Consider the following 12,971-nt stretch of genomic DNA (forward strand, 5'->3'; position numbering starts at 1 on the left):
CCTCTTCCTATCATTGTTGTGTATGAAACACTTAGAACCGAAAGCATGAAAGTAGGCAATCGATGGCTTTCTGTTCTTCCATAACTCGTATGGAGTTCTTCCATGTCTCTGAGTGAGGAAGGAGCGATTCTGCGTATAGCATGCGTTGTTGACTGCTTCGGCCCAAAACTTCAAGGGGAGTTTTGACTCGGCTAGCATAGTCCTTGCTGCTTCCTTTAGAAACCGATTTCTTCTTTCTGCAACTCCGTTCTGTTGTGGAGTTCTTGCTGCAGAAGTTTGATGACTGATTCCTTGTTCATCACAATACTTACGAATGACAGTATTGAGGAACTCAGTCCCACGATCTGATCTGATGCTGATGATGTTGACTTCCTTTTCAACGCTTAGTCTTCTCAGCAGCTTTGGCAGTTCCTCCAGTGTCTCTTTCTTCTTGAAGAGAAATACAACCCAAGTATATCGTGAGTAATCATCAACGACTACTAAGGTGTACTTCCTACCGTTGTAGCTTCTTGGAGTGATCGGGCCAAACAGATCCATGTGAAGTAGATGCAGAATCCTTTCAGAGGAGTGTCCTGACTTTGACTTGAATGATATCCGCGTTTGCTTTCCTATGAGGCATGCTTCACATTCTTGCTTCTTCTGGAATACAATAGAAGGAAGACCTTCTACCAGCTGATGCTTAGCAAGTTTGTTGATCGTCTTGAAGTTGAGATGGTTGAGTCTCTTGTGCCATAGCCAATTGAGCTCCGAGTTGCTCTTGCTGACGAGGCACGTTTCTGGTGGGCTGTTTTCCCAAGAAACGACGTAGAGACTTCCTTGTCTGAATCCTTTCAGAACCACCTTCTTTTGATTGTTTCTAACAGTGAATTCATCCTTCTTGATCTTCACTGTGAAACCACTGTCACAAAATTGACTCACAGACAACAGATTATGTTTAAGACCAGAAACAAAGCTAATATTACTGATACTGGCGTTACCCATGTTGAGCACACCGTAGCCTTTTGTTTCTCCAATTGAGTTGTCTCCGAATGCAACTTTGGATCCAGCTTTCTCAACATACTGAGATAGATATTCTTTGTAGCCCGTCATGTGCTTCGAACAGCCACTGTCCAGATACCACGTTCTGATTGAAGCTTTGGCCTCTTCTTTCTTTTTATGTTTCCTGACATTGACCTGCAAGGAAGAGTTGCTTCAGGTACCCAATCAAGCTTTGGGTCCTTCGATGTTAGCTCGAGTTCCCTTTGGAACCCATATCTGCTTCAGAATTGGTCTGGCTGATCTCTTGCGCTTTGTTGAATGTCTGATTGATATCGTTGACGCTTCAGGTAGCACATGAGCATTCTTCTGTTGAGAAATCCTTTTGAAGGCCTCACTCTTGTAGCAGTTCTGTCTGATGAGTGGTTGAGGTCTTCTTTGCTCGGCGAAGTATCTTCCCTGATATACTCGAGTCTTTGCAGACTTTTGGAGACTTGGCTGATGTCCAGTAGCTTGTTGTCGAGGATGGCTCTTGCTTCGTCTGGACTCAGCATTACTTGGTCTCCACGGATGTTGTTCCTTCTGAAACTGAACTGTGGATGTCAGTTTCTGACTGATGTGGCTTTTCTTCTTGACTCATGATGTTCCTTCCCGGATCTTTGACTGAAATCTGCTTTCCAGCCTTTTCAATAGAATGATCTGGTTGGGGGCCTCCTTAGCTCGTCTGTAGCTTCGTGGAGGTGGAACATTTGATCTAGCCATCAGTCTGCGCTTGCGAACTTCATCCATATCATGATCCCTTGATTCTTCTGAGGTTGTGATTTCAGAAGGATCATCCTTTGAGATGATCATGATATCCTTTCCTTTGGTAGCTGTAACCTTTCCTCCGATGCTGTTGACCAGCCCTTTCGATTGAAAGTTGCTCATCATGGGAGACTGCATCATGCAGTTCTTGACTGATTCTTCCAGTTTGTGATTGAGCCTCTTGATTTCATGAGATGCTCTTTCACATTCTGAGTTGGAGATTCTGAGCTCTTCTTCCAGTCTACTGTTCTCCATGATTAGCTGATCAAGACACGTTTCATCCGGAAAGTAGATGATTGTCTGATTCTTAGCTCGTTCATCATTGATCTCCTTGTCCATTTTCTGATTCTGCTTGAGGAGATCTTCGAACATTTTCCTCAGCTGACATTGATCAGTCATGAGCTGATCAAACTCGTCAGTTTCATCGGATGAGCTATCTCCAGATTCTGAGTGGTCTCCTGAAAGCATCAAGAAGTTATCAGTATAAGGAGTTTTTGAGTGAGAGTTTACCTCTGGGCCATTCATTCCATTGTCGTAGCTGTTGTCAGCCACGCTTTCTGATTCATTGGCCATCAGGGCTCGGCTCTCATCATCTGAGCTGGAACTGTCGAGGTCGGATGATTCTGATGTGTCTTTGGAAGAGTCAGCATCGTCAGCAACCATCGCTTTCTTATTTGAAAAGCTACGATCTTTCTTAGCTTTCAGTTCCCTGCGCTCAGCTGGAGTAAGATCAGGGCATTCATGTCGAAAGTGCCCTTTCTTTCTACATCCAAAGCATTCCAAGTCTTTGATGTCGTAAGCGGCTGACTTCCTTTCTCCGCTACGATCTGTGGAATGTCTGGAGTTCCCTTCTCTTTCTTTTTCTTTGTAGTGTTGCCTGTGGAACCTTCTGTACTTCCGGAACTTGGACTCCATCTTGTTAAATCTTTCAGTCAACAAAGCATATTGACTGAAGAAGTCCTCTGGGTTTAGTTCCGTTGGCTCCTTGATTTGCTTCTTGCCTTCTCTGGTTGAGGCCTTCAGTGAAACTCCTCTTGAGGTTGATGGACCATCTTCGTCTGATCCTCCAACCTTCTTGTTACCAAGATTTCTCAGAAGGTCGAACTCATTTGCCATGAGATCGGAGAAAAGCTTGTTTGTCGGGAGCTGACTGAATCATGGCTTATGTTGATGAGCAACTGAGTAGATCTGCCATTCTCCACGTGGCAGTGCTCGAAGAATCTTCAGGTTGATTTCTCGTTGTGTGTATTTGTCTTTGGAAATGGATTGAACTTCATTCAAGATAAGATTGAATCTTTGTTCCATTTCCTCAACAGATTCATTATTGAGCATGAGGAATGAGTCGAACTTCTGGCAGGCTATGGATAGCTTATTCTCCTTGATTTCCTCAGAACCTACGCACATTCTTTCCAGAATGTCCCAAATCTCTTTTGCTGTTCCGCACTTGATGATCTTCATGACATGCTTGTCGGGAACGGTGCCGGAGATGATGCTTTTGGCGAGGTTGTCTAACTCATCTTGCTTCCTTTCTTCTGTGGTGAAGTCTGCCTTTGACTTGGGCTGGACCTCATCGTAAGGATCCTGTCGGAGATCAGCAGGAACCCTCTTGATGGTTTCGGTGATGGTGATCAGTCCGCTGGTGATGACTTCCCACATTCGGCAATGTTGGGCGGTGAGGAAGCTTTCAAGCCGAAACTTCCATATGTCGTATTTTTCAATACTAAACATCGGTAGAGAAGATAATCTGCTGTGGTTAGTCTCCATCAAAAAAGAGAGAACAGATAACGGCAGATAGAGCAAATTGCAAGCACAAAAAGAAAGAGTAAAACTTTTTCGAGACCTTTAAGGAAAAGGATCTAGTTCAAATAGAACCTAGTCGGATGCAGATAGTTCTTGCGAACAACCTGCTCTGATACCAATTGTTAGGTCCGGGGGTCTCGAATAGGTGTATGGGGGGGGGGGGGAATACACCTATAGGCTATTTTTATGACTATCTACTGACCTCAATCAGAGGGATCTCAGTCAGAGATTAAAACGAAACTTTATACGCAAACAAAGACTCCTGTTTTACTGAAATCAGTTTTGACCAACAGAGTTGACGACTGATACTGAAAGCTCTTCAGTAATGAGTTATCAGTTAAGTTAATGGAACTTAACTGATTCAAATAAGGGCTTCAGTCGTGTTTGCAAAGAAAGAGATGATATCGCTCTTCCTTACTATCAGAGGATAGTTCAGTCAGATTGATATCATACGCAGCGGAAATTAAACTTAGTTTTGCAATAGCCTCGGTGGAGCAAGTTGTTGGATTAAGGTTTCTCTTTGCTGTTAGTCAGTGTTTAGTTTTATCAATTGAAATAGCACAAGTATGAATGTAAAACTGAAAGCTGTAAATAACACAGAGACTTTTACGTGGTTCGGAAAAACCCTTTCCTACATCCACGGCTGGTTGATCAGACCAACAATCCACTCCGCAAGTGCTTGCCTGGTGCACTGCAAACCGTACCCGTGTGCTTGCCTGGTGCACACAACCGTAAACTGAAGATAACCCCTCTTCAGCACCCACACACCTCGCGTAGGATTTCCCTGCTAAGCACACCTCGTGCTCAGACTTTTCACTCAGAGTTCAGAGTACCTTTCTGAACTCCGAATCACTCAAACACTCTTATGGGGGAGAGGTTTAAACGAGTGCCAACTATACTTACAAAGAACAAGTTCTTTGAAGCAAGTTTGACCTTTGGCTTCTGGGTAAACAGATATATGCCTAGGGTCTAAGAGAATATATGTAATCAGCAGTGACTGATTTTGGCTTTGGAATTCTCTTCTTCGATTCAAGCTTTGGGCGGTTTAAGCTTTAGGCTGAGTAGCAATTTCGGCAGAGCTTCAGCTTATGTCATTGAATCGATGAAGGTTGAAGTGATCCTCGAGCGCTATTTGTAGGAGAACTCTTGAATAGATCCGTTGGCGTAAATCGTCCTCAAGATTTCTTCCGTTGGAGAGCAATTCGAATTTGGGCTGAGGCTTCAATCTTCGAGGTTCCTTGTCTGTGTGGAAACGGCTCTCTTTGATGGACAGGAGACGTGACATCTCTGAAAAGTAACCACCAGATAGGAATGACCTCTGCACAGATAAGATATTGAGATCTCTACATTTAATGCGGCTGTACTTGTGCGTACGTGGATTCCTCTGAACGTTGGAAGATCAGTCCTAGGAGGAATGTTCAACTGATACTTTACTTTAGTATCAGTCAATTGCGCGCATTAAATAATCAGTCTTCAACTGATTCTTCAACTGATACTTCAGTTGGTATCTGCAGTCTTCAGTCTTCGTTCTTCAGTCTTCAGTCTCCAGTCTTCAGTCTTTGACACCGCAACTAAACTAGAAACGAACTCTAACACTTGAGTTCAAAACGATTCTAGTCTATTACAAATAAGTCCTATGAATTTTGGTATCATCAAAACAAGGGTTAGGATATTCCACAAGGTTCCCAACAGAAAGCATCAAAGAGGGTCTCAAAATAGTTGATGGCAACAGTTCGCACCTCATTTTCCCCCGAAGTCCAGCTTCCATCTTTCCATTGAAGTCTAGAAATAGTATTAGTCTTCCGGCGAGCCGCAAGCCGAGGCCATAACATGTAAAAACTTCGTGTTATAATCGTCATCCTTAAGCCAATGCTGCTTTGCTCGCTGTTTCCAGTGTGATTCCTCTTTAAGTAACATATTGGTGAGTTCAGTACGAGCCCCTCTCAGCTTCAAAATAGAATCAGGGTCCCTTCTTCCTTGCAAAGAGGATATATGATGTTGCAATTGGGCCTTTGAAGTCCGCTCGTTACAATGGAGACGTTGAGCCCATATAGAAATAGACTCCGACACCGCCATAAGGCGATTAGTGACACTAATGCCATTAAGATTAGTCCAACAATCTCTAACAACATTAGGTAAATCCGGTTCCAAGCACCATTTATTTTCGAACGACTAATAATCTATATCTATATTATATATAAAGCAACGGTCAATTTTTCCTGGCAAAATCTAAACATTTTTTCTCCAAAATTTTGAATACATTTAAAAGAACGTATTTCACCAACAATTCAGTTTTTATCTGTAAACACCATGTTTCTTAAATGAACTACCCACTACACCAGTTACCAAATAAACTGTAGCAACCCACAACTTCAAGTTTTAACAAACTACATAAAAAAAAACGTCCAATTTACAATTTATAAATACCACATCGCATTCATTTACCATTTCACACTTATTTCTGCACTTCTTTTCCGAAAAAAATCACGCAAAATTGAAGCGTCCCATTGTTTAATGCTCTCAAAGTATCAAAGATTGCTCCTTTTAATAGGTGTTTACAAGGAATTGCAGCCAAATTAAAACTCAAAATTCAAGAACCCATGAGATTATAGTTTCTATGTATTCAAAAATCATGGATGGAGAAGAGAAGAAAAAGGAGAATGAGAAGGAAATGAGGATGTTCGAAGGCATAAATGAGTTACATGTCTGCTGATGTTTTTAAGGCCGCATGGTGGAGTCCAGGGGAGCCACAAAGGCCGGACTGTGTGCCTGAGCGATGCTACTTCTGCAGTTGTATAAGGCAGGGTGGTCCGTACGACGATGAGTTAGGCGATAGAGATGCGACCCAATGAGAGGGACATGCAGTGAAAGACGTGCGGCTGGTGCCAGAGTAGTCGGGACAGCGCTGTCTAGCGGTGCTAAAAAATGGAGGTGATGAGTGGAGAAGAAGAAGAAGAAGAAGAAGAAGAGCGGCGCCGTGCTTTGATTTAGAGATTCTTTGTTTTTCTTTGACTTTATTTTGCTTTCCTTTATTGTTTTATTTTACAATTTTTGCTCAACTTAACATAATTGTAGGGCTTCTTTTTTGGGCTAAATTAATTCTTTAACTGAATTTTCTTTAAAGTTATGTGTTTTGTCCATATATTTGATGTATTTTAGTTTTTAAGTAGTATATTTTTTTTACTTGATTAATATATAATAAATTCAATATCTTTTTATTTATTAATAATTAATTTTGGTATACTATTTATATTTATTTATATTTAAATTATATATATTTAATATGCATATTTATTTATTTAAAATATCGTTCAATTTCAATACTGATCGTGCATCGCACGAGTGGGCGTGCGCTAGTTGGTTAAATAAAGGAATTGGCGGTTTTGTGAAGCTTCTAATAATACATATACTAGTTATAAAATATTAAATTTCTAAAAGCAAAATGTGAAAAAAACATAAAGATGAAATTACTATTAACAACCGATAATCGTTATCATATTATATAGATGTTATTTTAAATTATCAGAAAAATAGATTTACTTATTTTGACTTATGTCATTTGTAAATTATAAGAAAAATATAGGAATAATAATGCATTTTTTTTAAAGACACATTGTGGCCCAACAATCGGTTTAAGGTATGACGGTATTTGACGAAAAATATTAATTATGCGAAAAAAAATAAAAATAATATGGCCCATGCAGGTTTCAAACCTGCGACCAACAATCGATTTAAGGCATGACGATATTTGACGAAAATATTAATTATACGAATTTTTTTTAAAAAAATATGGCCCATGCAGGTTTCGAACCTGCGACCTTCGCGTTATTAGCACGACGCTCTAACCAACTGAGCTAATAGGCCATGTTGGTTAATTTACTACAAAAATATATTTAAGCTTCAATTATTCTAGAAACTGATAATGATTCACGTATAATATGGCCCATGAGATCAACAATCGGTTTAAGGCCATGTTGGATAATTTACTATAAAAATATATATTTAATAAATTGAGATAAGCTAATATCTATAATAACAAAAAATACATAACATCTATCAATTCTATAAAGCAATACATGTTGAAGGCCCCATATTCTTTCTCTCTCCTACATGGCACACTCACAGGGCTTTATTTTGTACTATTTGAAAGCCTTTTTTCTCACAATTTTTGAAAGCCAAATGCGGTTCTTTTCCTCACAAGGTATGAGTTCGACCCTTGACTCTTACAAATTAGCGGTTCTTCCTCACAAATTCTATTCAGCATTGGTGTCGATTTCTCTATTATTCAGCCGTTTCTTTTCTCAGATTTCTCTCACAATATCAAGCAATCAACCGTTTCTTTTCTCAAGTTTCTCTGTTATTCAATCAATCTTTCACAAATTAGGGATGTGCTTCATCCATGGCTGCAAACGCATCTTCCCCACAACTACAGATTATCCATGGCTGCAAACGAGGCAGATTCAGTCTCTCTCTCTCTCTCTTTCAATTTCGATTGCCCAAATTTGGGAGGTGCTTCATCCATGGCTGAACCCCACACTACAGATCCATGATTCAAGGTAAGTAATTGGAAGTGATAGATTTGGAAAGGCAAATCAGCGGACTTCATTCTTGCCATATAGCTCTACACCTTCATTTTTTATATAATTTTTTTACAGCCTATTCCTCTACAAGTGGGCTTTAGAAATTGCAGAGAGAGGGAAAAGTTGCAGGAAAAGTTGCAAGTCATTCTTCGTCCTTGGAGCAACAATAGGTAATTCTTTGAACTTTGAGGTTCTGAGATTTGTTCTAAGATTGTAGTTGCCGTGCCTACGAAGCCCAGCCAATATCTTAGCTGTGATCGCTCGATGTTGTCGCTCCCGCAACTTTGTTCTCTCTTTCTGTGCTCTGTTATATTCCCTCTGCTCTTCTCTACTCTGTCCACTCTATTCTGTCTCTGCTCTGTTATATTCCCTATGCTCTTCTCTACTCTGTCAGCTATCTACTCTTTCTGCTCTGCTCTCTTATCTCTGCTCTTCTCTGCTCTGTCCGCTCTCCTCTATCTCTGCTCTGGTCTCTTCTCTATGCTCTTCTATACTCTGTCCGCTATAACCTCTTTATGCTCTGCTCTCTTATCTCTGCTCTCCTCTACTATATCCGCTATCTTCTCTCTCTGCTCTGCTCTGCTCTTTCCTCTTTGATATCAATATGTTTTGTTTTTTATTCTTTTTTAATAAACTTTATATTTCAGCAGATATTTATCTGTTTTGTTCTCAACGAAGGAAATGACGACAAGGAATGGAATCATTCAAATCAACTCCATCGATAAAAAAAACTTGGAATAAAAGGGTCATCGTTAGAATATTGCGGTTTTGGGTTCAAAAGGATTTAACAGGCCGAGAAGGCTTGGAGATGATTTTAATCGATGAATGGGTAATGCTTTAAATTTGAGTTTAGTTGAGATAATCTAGATTTTATATAAACTAATTACTCTATGCAAGCATTAGATTACCTTTTGAAAAATTTATCTGTCATGTAGGGCAATCAAATTCAAGCATCTGTCTCTTTTGGAAATAAAAGGAAGTTTATGCCTCTTTTGAGAGAGGGAGATATAAATATGATCCAAAATTTCCAAGTAATGGACAACAAACCCAATTTTCAGATGGCCAAGGTCGACCACTTGTATATGCTTGGCTTCGGCCTTGCCACCCAAATTGAGCAACCGGATGAAGGCTTCGAAATTCTGGAAAATGGATTTAATTTTATTCCCTTTACAGATATTCCTACACACGATCCCACTTTCTTTTTGGGTTAGTATAATTTGCTAAACCTAATATCATGAAAGTCATATTACAATTTATGTGTATTGTAATCTATATTTTGACGTTGAAAAATATATTCATGGTGCAGATGTTCTTGGGGAGGTTATGACCCACACTATTAACATAGATTGGGTCGAAATGAGAACTGGCAAGGCATCCAAGTGTGACATAACATTAGCCGATGCAGAGTATGATTGTCTTTATTAATTTATATTTACTATCTCTGTTATAAACCTGTCTTTAAAACTTATATAGTCTGTTATTTTTGAAAGCCTTATTGGATTGGATCTGTGCTTAAAGATAAGATTTTTTGGGCATTTCATATTGATATCTATGCATGAAAAACAATCCTTTATTTGGAGTATACTTTTTAGCTTTTTATTTCTAAAATTTGGGATCATACTCAGCCTAATTTGATGTGGATTAAGATAAAGAGATAATGGTGAATGATGTAAGCATGCCTTGCTAAAAGAATGTTCTATCTGCTCTACTCTCTCGCTCTCTCTTCTCTCTACTCTGTCCACTCTCTCTATCTCTGCTCTGTTCTCTTCTCTCTACTCTGCTCTATTCTGTCCGCCCTTTTCTCTTTCTCCTTTGTTCTCTTCTATTTTCTCTGACTCTTCCTTTGGCGAACCCCTTGTGTTTGCCTTTCTTGGGATTTCTCTGGTCCCGCCTTTTGGGGATTTCTCTGACTCCGCTTTTTGAGGATTTCGCTGACTCCTCTGGCAAGGATTTCGCTGACTCCTCTGGCGAGGACTTCGCTGATTCCTCTGGCGAGGATTTCGCTGACTCCTCTGGCGAGGATTTCGCTGATTCCTCTGGCGAGGACTTCGCTGACTCCTCTGGCGAGGATTTTGTTGACTCCTCTGGCGAGGACTTCGCTGACTCCTCTGGCGAGGACTTCGCTGATTCCTCTGGCGAGGACTTCGCTGATTCCTCTGGTTGATGTTTAATTCTCCTGATGTCTTCGTAACAGCGGCACGCAAGTAACCTGTGTCTTATGGGGATCACTTGCCGAGGAATTGAAAACATTTATGGAGAACAAATTAGCAGAAGACAAAGAGCCTGTAATGGTGGCATTGCAATTTGCAAAGATATCCACATTCAGAGGTTTAATTATTATGACTAAACATAAACATTCATACATATAAAACTTACCTATATCCAAACTCCATTGTCGAATTTACTAATTCAATTTTGTGTAGGCCAAATCAAGGTTTCCTCGATGAAGAATGCGAGCAAATTTTTTATCTGTCCAGATATAAAAGAAGTGAAAGATTTTATACTAAGGTTTGTATTTATATGCATAGCTAAAAGAATGGTCTACAATTTTGTCCTATTTTTATCATGGCGCATCTAAAATTTTTGGTGATTCCTGTTCACTAACACTAATAGAAATCCATTATGCACATGATAGTAAATAAAATAATTCATATAGCATATGAACTGCATAAAGATGAATGAGCTATTTGCCAAAGTAAGTAAGAAAGTATTAATTGCAACTTAAATGACCATGAAGTGTTTTGTCAATATTATGTAATAGGTCAATGATTTTTCTCTTTTTCCTTTTTTTTTTTTTTTTTTTTTTTTTTTTTTTTTTCTGTTCTTACCATTGGTTTCTGTTTATTAAGATGTTTTAGCTATTTCACGAGTTAGATATAGTGTTTGATAATTCAATAACTGTTAACAGTTTATATTCCCAACTTTAATATATAATTAATTATTATTAGTGTTTGCTTAATATTGTCTGCTTAAATGAGAATTTTGATTCATACATCTATACTTTTGTACAAATTTTGCATTTTACGTTGTTCCAATATATAATGAAATTTTTTGCATTACATTAAGGCGTGGTGTTAGTAGATCTTCTAGCTGTAATGATACCATTACCGATATATCTATCGGTCAACAAGCACTGAATAGGAATGAATGGTTAGATGCTGCTCATGCAAGAAGGTTATGCGACTTGATAAAATCAGAAGAGGTAATATTTTTTTTATGAGCTATTTTAGTGTGTAATTTCCTAACACATATTTCTTTTATTTGTGCTTTTAAAATCTATAGTGTGGAACATTTAACTGCAAAGGGACAATATTGGACTTTCACCCGCAAGAGTCGTGGTATTATGAAGCATGTGGAAATGATAGATGCTTGAAAGGGATTGCCAAAGGAAGCACTATCGGAGATCATTGCAAAAAGTGCAAACGTCCAATTGGGTCAATTATTATAAGGTAATTTAAGTCAAACTTAAAATATGTTTCTATAAATACATTGAGGGAAATCAATGTTGGGAGAATCATAATATTTTGTTATGGTGTATGTAGAAATCTAATGACTTGTGAACATTTATTTGGATCGCTTTTTTCAAGGATGTATTTTAAATTTTGTATCATCATTAGGTACTTGATGAAGGTACTTGTAGGCGATGAAATTGATCAGACGTATTTCACGATTTTTTAGGATTGTGCCCTATATCTTTTGAAAAGGACTGCTACCCAAGTCATGGAGGAAATGGTGCAACAGGTTATTTATCAATGAATTGTATAATTTATTTCACAATGACATAGGATTGTTTTCGATATTATATAAAAATCTATCAATTATAATTACTCCTTTTGTTGTCAGACCGGTGATAGGAATGGAACACCTGAAATATTGTCCACCATGCTAGCGAGAGAGTGCCTCTTTAAAGTTGAGGTTGGTTTAAGATTCGGTGAACGTGTCTATACGGTGAAAAATGTAACATGAGATGCTCGTGTCATTGCTCAATTTCCCTCTGGTGTAAATGTTGGTGTAAGTGGAATTCATTGATATGTAATTTAAAAACTTTCACAATTTGATAAATAAAAAAATCATAATGTTTTTCATGATTTAATTTAAATTGTGTTTTATTTGTTTATACTAATCTATTGAAATTTATGTTGCATTGCAAAAGTTGCAGGAAGTTGCTTCCAAGTATAAAGATGGTAGCAATATTATTGAGGACGAACCAGAAGAAGAGGTAAAATGGACTTATATTAAAGAGGCGTATATTTTTTTATATTGATTATTCAATTTATTTATTTATTTACGACTAATATAATATTAATATTGCAGATTGCTGTTGAAATGAATGAAGAGACATGTTTGAATTCAACGACCACCTCAGTCACTCCCAAGAAACGTAATCGGCTGAAATTGTCCCCTACGGATATAGATGGTGGTGATATACAATTTTCAGCGACAAAGAGGCCAAAGAAATCGAATGTCAATTAATCTGAATTTGTAGTGCTATTGTTGAATTTTGGTTGATTTTAAACAAATATGGATTATATGTTTTTTTTTATCCAATCTGCTATCTTCGAATTTGTTTGTTTTTAAGTTAAATATTTGTTTCATAAATATTAAGTTAAGCACCTCCTGGTGTCTACATGTAACAATTTACACCTTCCTCCCCCTTAAAGCATTCACCAACGCACAAAGATCAGATCACCAAAGCACATCCATTCGCCAGAGGAATCAGCGAAGTCCTCGCCAGAGGAGTAAGCGAAATCCTCGCCAGAGGAATCAGCGAAGTCCTCGCCAGAGGAGTCAGCGAAATCCTCGCCAGAGGAA

The 12,971-nt window shown here is 38.5% G+C and overlaps 1 protein-coding gene and 1 non-coding gene across 3 annotated transcripts in view; one reads left to right on the forward strand and one right to left on the reverse strand.

Annotated features, from left to right (window-relative positions):
* Window positions 1–7,369: 7,369 nt before the first annotated feature.
* On the reverse strand, window positions 7,370–7,443 carry TRNAI-AAU (transfer RNA isoleucine (anticodon AAU)). The gene has a single exon. It is a non-coding gene; the product is annotated as a tRNA-Ile (tRNA).
* Window positions 7,444–7,842: 399 nt separating this feature from the next.
* Window positions 7,843–12,971, forward strand: part of LOC131022189 (uncharacterized) — a 37,393-nt gene continuing 32,264 nt past the window's right edge. The window contains exons 1-13 of one of the 2 annotated variants that reach the window (XM_057951625.1): window positions 7,843–8,135; window positions 8,235–8,293; window positions 8,807–8,988; window positions 9,095–9,365; window positions 9,466–9,565; window positions 10,354–10,487; window positions 10,583–10,667; window positions 11,226–11,361; window positions 11,442–11,608; window positions 11,777–11,900; window positions 12,003–12,170; window positions 12,313–12,378; window positions 12,474–12,758. In XM_057951625.1, the coding sequence (XP_057807608.1) occupies window positions 8,854–8,988; window positions 9,095–9,365; window positions 9,466–9,565; window positions 10,354–10,487; window positions 10,583–10,667; window positions 11,226–11,361; window positions 11,442–11,608; window positions 11,777–11,837 (1,089 nt within the window). In that variant the 5' untranslated portion in view covers window positions 7,843–8,135; window positions 8,235–8,293; window positions 8,807–8,853 and the 3' untranslated portion in view covers window positions 11,838–11,900; window positions 12,003–12,170; window positions 12,313–12,378; window positions 12,474–12,758. Of the gene's footprint in view, window positions 8,136–8,234; window positions 8,294–8,550; window positions 8,989–9,094; window positions 9,366–9,465; window positions 9,566–10,353; window positions 10,488–10,582; window positions 10,668–11,225; window positions 11,362–11,441; window positions 11,609–11,776; window positions 11,901–12,002; window positions 12,171–12,312; window positions 12,379–12,473; window positions 12,759–12,971 lie in introns of those variants that run through there. The other variant, XM_057951626.1, reaches the window with a different exon arrangement.

The sequence above is a fragment of the Salvia miltiorrhiza genome, chromosome 4 (genome assembly GCF_028751815.1).
Source record: "Salvia miltiorrhiza cultivar Shanhuang (shh) chromosome 4, IMPLAD_Smil_shh, whole genome shotgun sequence".
Classification (NCBI taxonomy): Eukaryota; Viridiplantae; Streptophyta; class Magnoliopsida; order Lamiales; family Lamiaceae; genus Salvia; species Salvia miltiorrhiza.